Below are 14,178 nucleotides of genomic sequence, written 5' to 3'. Positions count from 1 at the left end.
AATTTGTAAATTGATTGTCTTGGATGGCCGGGGGGTGGCCGAGCGGTTCTAGGTGCTACAGTCTGGAACCGCGCGGCCGCTACGGTCGCAGGTTCGAATCCTGCCTCGGGCATGGATGTGTGTGATGTCCTTAGGTTAGTTAGGATTAAGTAGTTATAAGTTCTAGGGGACTGATTACCTCAGAAGTTAAGTCCCATTGTGCTCAGAGCCATTTGAACAATTTTTTTGTCTTGGATGAGTCACATAAGAAGTCGGTTGAAGCGCTTGACCGAACACTTTCCAGACTTACGAGGAAATGCACAACCGTTTCATAGAGAAGGAAATGGAAAACTAAAATGTGTTGATAAGACTCGCTGTTTCGATAGCAAATTAACATATTATGGCCAAAAGAGAGAATTCCCAGTATTACATGATTTAATTCGACTACACTCCATCATCCTTATTTTACTTTTGGTGACATTCAGCGCACAAACTCTTGCCAAAAAACTATCAATTCCGTTCTACTACTGTTCCAAGTGTTTTGTTGTATCTCACAGGATAAGAAACTTTAATTCCATCTCGAAAAGGCGGACGACGTGGCCGAGCGGTTCTAGGCGCTTCAGTCCGGAACCGCGCTGCTGCTACGGTCGCAGGTTCGAATCCTATCTCGGGCATGGATGTGTGTGATGTCCTTAGGTTAGTTAGGTTTACGTAGTTCTACTTTTAGGGGACTGATGACCTCAGATGTTAAGTCCCATAGTGCTTAGAGCCATTTCGAAAATTCTCCTTGTTTACCTTTACTGATTGCATAACATGGAAGACAGGCTGGAGCCCTGTCCCTCTACCTACTCAACCACCGTTTCCCGTTCACGTCCTTCCACTCTTGTAACTGCAGGCGGGTTTCTATACAAGTGGTAGATAACCTTTCGTTCCCTGTATTTTATTCCAGCTACATTCATAATTTCGGAGAGTGTAATAAATCGATTTTACTGAAAGCTTTCTCCATTACAACAGAGAGAGAGAGAGAGAGAGAGAGAGAGAGAGAGAGAGAGAGAGAGATGATAGAAGGTGATGTCGCCTTACCTGCACGAGTCCCCAGCCGACAATTATGGCGACGTCATCGTCTTGCACGGGCTGCCCCTGCTGCGGCAGCGTCGCTGCGGCGACCTTCACGCCGTCCAGGTGGAACGGCTCCACAACCTGCAGAACACGCGGTGTTCACCTCCAATCCAACCGTTCATATATTCCCATATCTAGTTCTGCAAATCACACAGCGAAGAGTATTCAAGTTACACAGGGTGAAGCTAAATTCTGCCTACAAAATTTCGGAGATCGTTCGTGGGCATTTTTTGAGTATTTCGGCCTCCTCATCGTACACCAAGCATACAGGGCTCGGTCCATTCCAAAAGCGCCAGCGTTCATCTCCGATACCTGGCTACCACCGGAACATCTGTCCATGGGTACAAGAACGTTTGGGATCTGTGGGAGGGTGAGCCTTGAGATATTACAATTTGAGATATTACAATTTGACGGAAGTAAGCCCCTAACACAGGTGCCGAGCAGGGAATCCTCCTGGCTACCAAAGGGATCCAAGTTAATTTTAGAACTGAGGAAGTGAAGGAATATTTTTACCCGAGATTACATAATAAAAACTAAACTTTTCGAGGTTTTAAATCACCATCCGCATTATATTAGTGTTTATGCTGATGGATCTAAGCTGGGCACTTCTCCGAACATGTCCTCAGTACCAGGCTCCCAGAGCAATTTTCAGTTTACTATACAGAACTGATTGTTAGCATGAGGCCACTGCAGCAGATGAGACAGCACTGAGGCAAGGAAGTCCTTATTTGCTCTGATTCTTAAAGCGCCTTCTTACTATTGGACAGATGTACCAACCAGACAGGATGGTCCAAGATATGTAAGACGCTCTCCTTTTCTTGGAAAGGCAGAAGAAGGAAATAATTTTCTCGTGGGTACTGGGGCATATAGGGTCGCAGGGAAATGAAGTGATGCGGCTGCCAAGGAGACTTGTTGCCTTCAAACTGCTGATCACTGCTCAGTCTCCCTGTGGGCAGTCACCACATACTTAACAGAGAAGACCATGTGTTGGTGGAAGGCTCACTGCCTGAAACTGAGGAGTAATAATAAGTCGTGCTCTTTGAAACTTTCAGTTTGATGATCTGAGGTCAGATCTGTGTGTTAGATAGGGCCTTCCTGTATGATGACATGAAGAAGTAGCCCTTGCTGGGTTATGAGTAGGTCATTGTTTCTTGATTCATGGTTTCTCTTATGGCTAGAGAGCCCACTACCTCGCCAAAGATACGGAACGTGGGTGTCAATACAGGATATCTTTATTGAATGTATTCTGTTTGATGATCTGAGGGCAGATCCGTGTGTTAGATAGGACCTAGCTGCATATTTTAAATGACAGTTATATGAGTGTTGTATGCGTTTTAATCTGTTCTGTGTTGTCAGGACTCCTTTCTAAAATGTTGGCTGTAAGATTTTAGTGTACTCCAGACTGCTTTGGTCACTCACAGTTTTTAGGCAGTCATCCAACCAGAGCTATCTGACCCCTGATTCTATATGTCCTACCACTTTATAACTAATTTTGTCTACAAATATACTGCTGTGTTTCATTTGTATTTCGTAGATTGTGTTTTATGAGTCCCCACACATCATTGAACTTTAAATTGTTCTTTATTGTGCTGTAATTGTTGATACAGTTTGGTTTTAGAATTTTTTGTTTTATTCTTTTCTTCACACTCTCCGTCTTGCACCTCATACACTCTCTCTCTCTCTTGCACCTGAATTCTCACACCCTCTTCCCTTTACGCCTGCTGACTACCCCTCTCCATCATCCACATGCCTCCTGCACTTCTCCCTCCTCCCCCTACTAACTGTCCATCTTCTCTTCCCTTTCGCTCTTTTCACCTCCTCTCACACCACTTCCTGTCCATCTCGTCCTCCCCCTTATCTCTATCGATTTGTTCCTTCCCCCTATCTCTGTCCTTTTTCTCCTCCCCAGTAGATGTGCTCACCTTTTACTCCCCTCTGTGTCCACTTGCTCACTCCCTCTCTCCATTCTTCTCCTCCTCACCCCTCTATGTGCCCATCAACTCCTCCACTTCCTTTCTGACCATCTCGTCCTCCCCCTCTATGCTCATCCCCACCTCACCCCCTCTCTGCACATTTCCTCCTTGCCTCTCGACTGCCCAACTCCTTCACAGCCCTTTCTACACATCTCTTCCTCCCCAAATCTCTGCCTGTCTCATTCCCCCCCCCCTCTCTGACCATCTCATCCTCCTCCCTCTCTGTCTATCTCCTCATTCCCCTCTTTGTGTCCAAATACTACTTGTACCCCTCTCTCCTGGTCCATCTCTTTCTGCTCCCCCCTCTCTGCCAATATACCCTTCCTTCCTCCCCTCTCTGCCCATATCCACCTCGTCACCCCTCTGCGCATCCCCTCCTCACCCTTCTTTTTATGTCCATATACTCCTCCTCCCCCTCTCTTTCTGTCCTCCTCCTCACCTTTCCCCTTTGTCTGTCCACCTCCTCTTCTCTTCTCCCTGCCCATCTCCTCCTGCCTCCTTCTCTCTGTCCATCTTCTTCTCACTGTGTCTCTACATCCGCATCGATATTCCACAAGCTATCTGACAGTATGCGGAGGAAGGTGCTCCCCCCTTCCTTGCTCCACTCGTGAATGGTTCACGGGAAGAATCATTGGCGGTAGGCGTCTTGGATTATCTCTATTTTCTCGAACTTTCTCATACTGGGCATTTCGTGAAATGTATGTGGGAATATGTAATATGTTGTCTGCCTCTTCCTGGAAAGTACTCTCTTGAAATTTCAATAGAAAACCTCTCCATGAAGCACGATGCCTCTCTTACAGCGTCTGCCTCTGGAGATTGTTGACCATTTCTGTAATGCTCTTATGCTGACTGGACAAGTCCATGACGAAACGTGCTGCTCTTTATTGGATCTTCATCCTATCTGGTAACGTTCTCAGAATGAAGAAAAATACTCGAGAATCGATCGAACAAGCGCCTTGTAATACACTTCTCTTGGGGATGTGTTCTTTTTCATCAAGATTCTTCCTATGAACTGCAGACTGACATCAACTTTTCTTACTATTTGTCTTATGAGCTAATTCCACTTAAGATCTTTCTGGACAGTTATGCCTGGATTTTTTACTGCAGATGCTGTTTTCAGCAATTTGTCATTAACACTGTATTGTACATTAATGGATTTCTTTTCCTATAGACACAATAAGTTACATTTATACACATTCAGGATCAACTGCCAGAGTGTGGACCACTCATTAACCCTCTGTCGGTCATTCTGCAAATTGATGCCGTCTTCTGCCATTGCTGCTTTCTTGTAGACAACCACATCGTCTTCAAATACTATCCCTTCTCATTTCTTGCTGCCCCCTCACCCTATAAATCTCCTCCTGCTCCCTCTCTCTATTCATTTCCTCCTCCCCATCTCTTTACCCATCTCATGCTGACCCATCTCTCTCACTGTCCCCTTCTTCCCCCTCTCTCCCCATCTGTCTCATTCTGCCTCTCTCTTAATATCGATCCTCTTGCCTATTCATCAAAACCTTCTCCTAGCCAGGTCCACAGCCAACTGTAGCTCTGCAAAACAGGATGATGAAGCAGGCCAACACCAGAACATATTTGTCATGCAGGACAGCTTACATGTCAGAGGCAAGAAATGATTTTCCAGTCCCCTGTGTATAGGTTACTACTACTTCACACAGGGCAATCTACGTGTCAGGGACGTTTAAACGGTTTTTGGCCTATGACACGTAAGCCAGCTTGATTCCCACACAACACAGCTATTCTGCAGGGCAGCCTATATGACATGGTTTCAAAGAATACGTTTCTGCTCTGTCTCTGCTCCCGTTGGGGCTAAGGGCTTATATATCCATCACACTGATATTTGTGAAGTTTGCTATTTTTGTGCCAAATTTGGTTGAAATCTATCAAGGCGTTTGGGTGTAGACCCTGAACATACATACATATAAACACACACATTATATATATATATATATATATATATATATATATATATATATATATATATTGTGTGTGTGTGTGTTTCTACTGTCTATTTATTTATTTGAAGGGTGCTAATGAATTGACAGTTCAGCACCTTAAAATACTAATTGCTAAGTGAGGGTTTTGGTGTAAGGGACCTGGAGTCTACGATGGCTCTTTCGATTGTCATTTATTATGAAGGGTACATCCTGTGGGAGATAAAGGTCTGTCCATAGGTTGCCACAGGTTGTCAAATAGAACACACTTAATTGAAATATGCTCCATCGATGCCTGTGTTCTGCATGTTCCACCCTGCAGAAGAAGAATTTATATGCCAAGGGACAATGTCCAACTCTTAGATTTGTATTGGCTGCTTCCTCAGTTGATTTTGGTCAGAAAGAGGTAAGCCATCAGAAATTTTGTCGTTGCTGTTCAGGTTCTCCCTGTGAAATATCAGGCAGAAGTCAGCCACATCAAGCAATTTCTGTAAATAAAACAAAAAATACGATTAGCGCTGATGTCATCACGCTGACAATTATGGGAATTGCTATCAGATTACTTTATACATATATATTAGCAGCAAACAGCTCCTTTGAAAACAGGCCACTGCTCCTCTTCTTAAACTTCTCAACGACAATGAATACCGAAGTGCAAATGGCAATTAAAACAAGAAGGAACATTTATATTTCCAGTAAACTATATAAAAACTGGGTAATAACATATCTGAAAGAGGAATTGAAAACATTTAACTCTGGGCAGGAACAAGTAGAGGAACTCTGAATCAAGTGTACTAGAATAGTTGAAAGAGTACTGGATAGATACACTGAAGAGCCAAAGTAACTGATTCACCTGCCTAATATCTTGTAGGGCCCCCGCGACCACACAGAAGTGCCGCAACACGACGTGGCATCGACTCGACTAATATATGAAGTAGGCTGGAGGGAACTGACTCATGAATCCTGCAGGTCTGTCCATAAAACCGTAAGAGTACAAGGGTGTAGAGATCTCTACTGAACAACACGTTGCAAGGCATCCCAGATATGCTCAATAATGTTCATGTTTAGGGAGTTTGGTGCCTAGCGGAAACGTTTAAACTCAGAAGATTGTTCCTGGAGCCACTTCGTAGCAGTTCTGGACCTGTGGGGTGTCGCACTGTCTTGCTGGAATTGCCGAAGTCCGTCGTAATACGTAATAGACATGAATGGATGCAGGCGATTAGACAGGATGCTTACGTACGTGTCACCTGTCAGAGTCGTATTTAGACGTACTAGGGGTCCCGTATCACTCCAACTGCACACGCTCCACACCATTACACAGCCTTCACCAGCTTGAACAGTTGCCTGCTGACTTGCAGGGTCCATGGATTCATGAGGCTGTCTCTATACCTGTACACATCCATCCTCTCGACACAATATGGAACGAGACTCGTCCGACCAGGCAACATGTTTCCAGTCATCAACAGTCCAATGTCGGTGTTGAAGGGCCCAGGCAAGGTTCAAATGGCTCTGAGCACTACGGGACTTAACTTCTGATGTCATCAGTCCCCTAGAACGTAGAACCACTTAAACTAACTAACCTAAGGACATCACACACATCCATGCCCGAGGCAGGATTTGAACCTGCGACCGTAGCGGTCGCGCGAATCCAGACTGAAGCCCCTAGAACGCTCGGCCACACCGGCCGGCGTTTGTAAACGCCTCGTCGCCACTGCCGTGGAGACCGAGTTGCTACTGTTGTTACAGTAGGCCGAGTTTGTGAGTTCGTGAAACGGCTTCTGTTTTTGTAACCGGTAAGACAATTCTCCCTGCAACTATTACACAGATGTGCCCCAGGGTCACGTAACAGGATAGGAGAACGAAGGTTCTACAACACTCCAACAAATTAGTAACAAAGTCTCACAAATGAGTTAAAAAGGTTTACTTATCTTTGTGACTTGTTGAATAATGAAGTCTGTAACACTGCTTGTAATATAACACAAAAAAGGCCCTCATTGTCAAAGGCAATGTGCAAATAATCGTAGGTCAATTTTACAGAAAATAGCAAGTGCAATTTACAACAACTGTCTGTTCACTTCAATAAACGACGTTCCCTACCTAAGTCGACCCTGGCCGATAATCTATAACCAAATGGGCGAGAGCTGCTCTTCTGTCTTCCGAGTAGGCTTCTGTCTGCTGTCGTCCGGTCATTGACGGATTATACTCGGCCGGCAATTGGCCGAGGCGAAGTCGATATCTCCATCCTCAGCGCCGTCCTTGGCGCTGGTGGCACTCGCGCAAGTGGCGAGTCTCTATGGCACTGGCACCGGCTCGCATCTTTGCGTCTGTGGTGCTTCTGACATAGCTGTGGCTTGTTCGGACGGCACAGCAATTCGTCAACATAGTCACCAGCTCTCTGCAAACTACGCTCGGAAAGATCTAAGAATCGTTCAAATTCTCGATGACTGAAATCCACTCCTTGGTCAAGGAGCCGTTTGAGAACCTCTATGTGAACGTCCTCATTGTTGGAAATTTGTTTATGCCCCCGCCCCCCTCCCAAATGTTCCTCCAGGTATCTGAAAAGATGCAAATCCCATGCTGCAAGATATGATAATGATGATATTTGGTGTGTGGGGCGCTCAACTGCGTGGTTAGCGGTTATCAGGGCCCATACAAATTCCCAACCATTCCTCAGTTCAATCTCGCCACTGTGATGAATGACGATGAAATGATTAGGACAACACAAACACCCAGTCATCTCGAGGCAGGTGAAAATCCCTGAACCCGACAGGAATCGAACCGGGATCTCGTGGTCGGGACGCGAGAACGCGACCGCGAGACCACGAGCTGCGGACTGCAAGATATGGACTGTATGGTGGATGCTCCCTAACCTAACAATAAAATACTGAAGCAAGGCTTGTTTAAGGGCACTCCCGAGTGTCGTTCCATTGCCGGGCAGGAGAACAGTGCCTTTGCTTAATGTTCTGTATCTCTCTTTCTTTATGGCATTGTTCAGCAATAGTAGTGTTGTAGAGTACGAACCGGTCTAACGGCTGTGATTTTTGTCATTAACACTATGTACACATCTCCTTCATAGTAGAAGGAAGCGGTGATCATGATCTTGCCTGCTGATGGCGCCACTTTCCATTTCTTCCGCATAGAAGCTCTCTTTTGTCGCAGTCGTGAGATAATGCAACCATATCTCATCGCCCATAGTGATGCCCCTTAGGAAATTATTGGTTTCCACGGAGTAACGCTGAAGGAATTAGCCATAAACCTTGCGCCTTTATGTGCAGGTGACAGTCCTCTCGGTTGTTAAGTGAAGGCTTTCGGCCATTGCGTTGCCCGTGGTGAGAGTTAATACCTGAAATTTAATATTCTCGGCATACTCTTGACACTGTGCATCTCGGAATCTTAAATTACCTAACTATTTCCGAAATGAACTCTCCCGTGCATCTACTCCAACTACTATTCCGTGTTCAGAGTTTGTTAATTTTCGTCGTGCGGCCATAATCACGTCGGGAACCTTTTCACATGAAATGACAGCTCCACCAATGCATTGCCTTTTTATGTATTGTGTACGCGATACTACCACCGTCTGTATATATGCGTATCGCTATCCCATGACTTTCGTCATGTCAGTGAATAAACAGTTCAGCTCGGAGACCTTGTTCGAGTCTGTAAATGCTTTGTTAGCCGTTGAAACTTGTGATGAATTCTCCGGCATTGGGAGACCAAACGTTAGTGAGGAAATTATGTTTTCGACCACAACCGTATGCCCATAAAACGAATAACAGAAATTACTTGTAACATACATTCTAATGTCTCTATAGATAGTAGGGTAAGGCATGAACAAAGACACTATTGATATCAAGTCATTTGTACCCATTAATTTCCCCTCCCCCACTAATGACATCACGGGTTTTCCCCACCTGTAATGTGTCCCCTTCCGTCACCTCTCTGGCTAATCCCCTCCCCTCTCCCTCTGGGGGACTCTGATTGGTGAGAGGGAGAGAATGAGACTGGGTGTAAATGTTTCAGTATAGTTAGTATTAACCTTTTATCATAGAGTAAGAAATTGTGTATGTGTGTGTGTGTGTGTGTGTGTGTGTGTGTGTTTGTGTCATGTGTCATGTAAATATTTATCTATTTATGCACACCATGTGTACGAAGGTTGTGTACTATATACAGATATAAAGGAGTACACTGTAAAAAAATATCAGCAGACCGTGCGTGTCAACGAAAATTGTACTTGAAAAATACGTGTGCGCTATGCACGTGGACAAAAATTTGATATCATCTAAATGGCGAGAGAAATCGCTCAGTATGCGTTGAGCTGCTGGACTGGGAGGATCTCACGACAGTAATATATTGTCAATCACATTGCATTAAACAATTTAAGGCAATGGGATATTGTTTAAACAATTTGTAGGGTGATTTCACATTGTACCTTCAATTTATTTTATTTAACAACTGCGAGTTTTGATGGACACCCAAAGAAGAATAGAAGAGATTACGTGGAAAAATTAAGGGTATGGCAGCTGATTCTGATATGGGGTATGTCGTGGAGGCAGAACTCACATACCCTATTAGTTTGCACGATGTGCATTCCGATTTGCCACTGTGTCCTGAGCAATTAGTTCTGCACGGAGTCTACACCACAAAACTGATGACGACGCAGGGGAACAAGAGAGATACATTATTCACTATGGTAATCTCCAGCAGAGTCTCAGATTAGGGATGAGGCTTGTTAGATTCGTCTTTGCAACCTCCTTCAAGAAATCCTCCTGGTTGGAGGAGTATATTGATTTGAGTACGACACTGAGGGCTTCCGCGACATGTGACTTATAAAGAGATTTTTTAAAATTAATGAATAATTCAGTTTTCGTCTAAACAGTGGAGGACATGAGAAAAAATCGTTAAAATTTGATTATAACCGAATGTGAATTGGGACGCAAAAATGCAGACCAAATTTTAAACGGGTCACAATATTGAATGAGAACTTTGTTGCTGTGGAGATGGTGAATGTTGCGATAGAGTTCACGAAACCTGTCTACGTGGGGATGTGCATACTAGACCTATCCAAATTCCACATGTACCACTTTCATTATGAGTTTGCAAACCCAACATTTAGCTAATCCTAAGTTACTTTATACGGATACAGGGAGCTTCATCTATTGGGTGAATAACTGCGGTCCATTTGAAGTAATGAGGTGTCACAGTGAAGAATATGACACATCTTCGTATACGGTCGATTCTGCTTATAGTATTGTTTCATAGAAAAAGGTTATCGGACTAATGACAGACGAGGTGAATGGGTCACCGATAGTGGAATTTGTAGCTCTGTTGGCCAAAATTTGTGTGTCTTGCCCATTGGAAGATGCCACTCAGAGACGAGCTAAGGGCATCGAGAGCCCTCAGAGTCGAAGAGTATTTGCTGTGCCAGTATGGTAGAGTCCATGGTGCTCCACCACAGCCACAGCATATGATGCGGCAAACTAATATTCGTATGAGAGGATGTGGGGTGTATACTGTGCAGCGATCTAAAGTTGGCCTGTCGCCTCATGACAAAAAAAAGGGTCATTTGTGATGACAGGAGTGAAACTCTCCCATACTCACACAGTTCACTTGTTGAGAAAGGCGGGGTAGGGACTCCGATTGGTGAGAGGGAGAGAATGAGACTGGGTGTAAATGTTCCAGTATGGTATGACCCTTTTATCATAGAAAAAGAAATTTTGTGTGTGTGTGTGTGTGTGTGTGTGTGTGTGTACGTGCGTGCTTGTGTCTGCATGTGTATGTCATGTAAATATTTATCTATTTATGCACACCATGTGTCTGAAGGTTGTGTACTTTATACAGATATAAATGAGTACATTGTAAAAACATATCAGCAGACCGTGTGTGTCAACGAAAATTGTACTTGTAAAATATCTGTGCGCTATGCACGTGGACAAAAATTGCACATGATGTAAATAGATTAGTCTTTTTTATGTTTCACCTGCCACTAGCTGTCCAGGTCCGGCTGGTTTTTAAGTGGAGATGTATATCTAGTTCTCCGTCCTCAAAATTAATATTTTTCAACCAGTGCTACTATTTGAGCGATCAAGCCAGATGTTCAGACGAACCAATTGTCAACCAGTGGTACAGTGTGTGTTACAGTGATCAAACCGATCGTACAGATAAAACGATTATCATCCAATGCAACTGTTTGGTGGACTGCAGATTTATGTAGTTTTTCGTGTACGGAAGCAAAAGTATCTCTGCATTGAAAAAAGATTATGTTAAATTTCTTATTAAGAAGCAAATTGTGTAACTATATCTGAAAAAAGTGCATCTGCATTGAAGAAATTATTATGTGACATGTGAATAAAAAGAATGTTTTGTGGGAATTGTATAAAAATGAAATCGTTACCGCACATCTTTGTTGTTGTTATTTACAAATACTTATCCCGGTGGTCCATTGATCGTGATTGGACCAAATATCTAACGAAATAAGCGTCAAACGAAAAAACTACAAAGAACGAAACTTGTCTAGCTTGAAGGGGGAAACCAGATGGCGTTATGGTTGGCCCGCTAGATGGCGCTGGCATAGGTCAAACGGACATCAACTGCGTTTCTTTAAATAGGAACCCCAATTTTTTATTACATATTCGTGTAGTACATAAAGAGATATGAATGTTTTAGTTGGACCACTTTTTTTGCTTTCTGATAGATGGCGCTGTAATAGTTACAAACATATGGCTCACAATTTTAGACGAACAGTTGGTAACAAGTAGATTTTTTAAATTAAAATACAGAACGGAGGCACGTTTGAAAATTTTATTTCGGTTGTTCCAATGTGATACATGTACCTTTGTGAACTTATCATTTCTGAGAATGCATGCTGTTACAGCGTGATTGCCTGTAAATACCACATTAATGCGACAAATGCTCAAAATGATGTCCGTCAACCTCAATGCATTTGGCAATACGTGTAACGACATTCCTCAAAACAGCGAGTAGTTCGACTTCCGTAATGTTCGTACATGCATTGGCAATGCGCTGACGCATGTTGTCAGGCGTTGTCGGTAGATCACGATAGCAAATATCCTTCAGCTTTCCCCACAGAAAGAAATCCGGGGACGTCAGATCCGGTGAACGTGCGAGCCATGGTATGGTGCTTCGACGACCAATCCACCTGTCGTGAAATATGCTATTCAATACCACTTCAACCACACGCGAGCTATGTGCCGGACATCCATCATGTTGGAAGTACATCGTCATTCTGTCATGCAGTGAAATATCTTGTGGTAACATCGGTAGAACATTACGTAGGAAATCAGCATACATTGCACCATTTAGATTGCCATCGATAAAATGGGGGCCAATTATCCTTCCTCCCATAATGCCGCACCATACATGAACCCGCCAAGGTCGCTGATGTTCCACTTGTCGCAGCCATCGTGGATTTTCTGTTGCCCAATAGCGGATATTATGCCGGTTTACGTTACCGCTGTTGGTGAAACCAACTGTTCGTCTAAAATTGTGAGCTATATGTTTGTGACTATTACAGCACCATCTATCACAAAACGAAAAAAGTGGTCCAACTTAAACATTCATATTTCTTTACGTACTAAACGAATATGTAATAAAAATGGGGGTTCCTATTTTAAAAAAACGCAGCTGATATCCGTTTGACCTATGGCAGCGCCATCTAGCGGACAAACCACAGCGCCATCTGGTTTCCCCTTCAAGCTAGACAAGTTTCGTTTGACGCTTATTTCGTGAGATATTTGGCCTGGTCACTATCAATGGACCTCCCTGTGTATATATATATATATATATATATATATATATATATATATATATATATATATATATATATATATATATATAGTGTAATTACAGTATTCCACCCTGTGTGATTGGAATGTCAATTTAATTACTTTGTAATTACCTATCAATATGCTCTCAGAGTAAGCACAGAAAGGTATGCCCACCAAAATTGGTAGTGTGACATCGTTCCACAAATTGTTTGAATAAAGAATGTACCACACTGCCTTGGCTCTGACAAACAAACATTGATATCCTGAGCACGCAATGCCAAACTGACAACGCTTTGTAGGGAGAACAAAGCTTTAAATATACTGAATGTGCAATGTGAAGTCCATGCAACAATTTTTTTATATAATATTTCAGTACCTTAAATTGTTAATGCAGTGTGACTGACGATGTATCGCAGTCCAGTAGATCAGCGCTGACTGAGCGATTTCTCCCACCATTTTTTTCCTGGGCAGGGGAGGCGGGAGGGGATGGGAGAGGAGGGGTAGTGATTTCCCAGAGGGGTGGTGGAAGGGGCACATGCCGGCTGGAGAAAACCCATGACGTCATCACGGGGAAGCGGTAATTAATCAATCAATTTAAATAATTAGCATAATTAATTTGACATCAATTTGAAGTAATAAATATTCTCATTCCCGCTTTATCCTACTACTTCTAGGTATTTAGATAATAAATCAGGTTATAACACTTAGGGGAATGCAAATTTCGGCTCAGTCGTTTCTGGATTTGCGTCCCTCATGTCAAACTGAACTATTCATCGTCATCACTGAAGTTTGTATCAAAATCGTGGAAAGATGCCCCATAATAAAGTCGCGAATGTTAAGCCTGAGTCTGCCAGCAAATTTCAGATTGTTCTGGAAGCCGTGCGCAGCTTGTAGCGGACGCGTCGCGCTGCAGAGTACCTTGATGAGGGCGATGTCGTGAAGCCACGAGTCGTCCACGTCGTAGCCCGGGTGGACGATGGCCGCCTGCAGCTTGTGGCGCGTTCCGCCCTCGTTGAGGCGAGTCGTGCCGGACACCACCGACATTGCGTGCATCTCCCTGTGGTCAAACTCACGCCGAACAGTCGCCACTCTTGCTACTAACGAACAAATCGTAAGTATGTCCTGAAATATAGGGTGTTCCAGAAATACACGGCAATATTTCAGGGCGAGGTTCACCACATGCAGCAGGCAAAAAAGCCTCATATGAACATGGGTCCAGAAGTGGATATTTATTGGGATATCGGGCATGGATGCAGGTTATCGCGTACTTCACTAATGATCCTACGGATTCGCCCTAGCAGTCCTACAGTCCTGTGTGACGATAGTGTCATGTGATAACGGTCTCTGTGGACCTGCCTGGGCTGGAACTACTGT

The 14,178-nt window shown here is 43.7% G+C and overlaps 1 protein-coding gene across 1 annotated transcript in view; it reads right to left on the bottom strand.

The window, feature by feature from the left end:
* LOC124606417 (trypsin Blo t 3-like) overlaps positions 1–13,848 on the bottom strand; it is a 186,617-nt gene extending 172,769 nt beyond the window's left edge. The window contains exons 1-2 of the mRNA XM_047138398.1: positions 13,723–13,848; positions 1,063–1,179 (exon numbers count right to left, since the gene is read on the bottom strand). Coding sequence (XP_046994354.1) covers positions 1,063–1,179; positions 13,723–13,848 — 243 coding nt within the window. The remainder of the gene's footprint in view (positions 1–1,062; positions 1,180–13,722) is intronic.
* Between the last annotated feature and the right edge of the window lie 330 nt (positions 13,849–14,178).

The sequence above is a fragment of the Schistocerca americana genome, chromosome 3 (genome assembly GCF_021461395.2).
Source record: "Schistocerca americana isolate TAMUIC-IGC-003095 chromosome 3, iqSchAmer2.1, whole genome shotgun sequence".
Taxonomy (NCBI): Eukaryota; Metazoa; Arthropoda; class Insecta; order Orthoptera; family Acrididae; genus Schistocerca; species Schistocerca americana.
The sequence above is the reverse complement of the archived record's forward strand: the minus strand, read 5'-3'. Positions and strand labels throughout refer to the sequence as shown.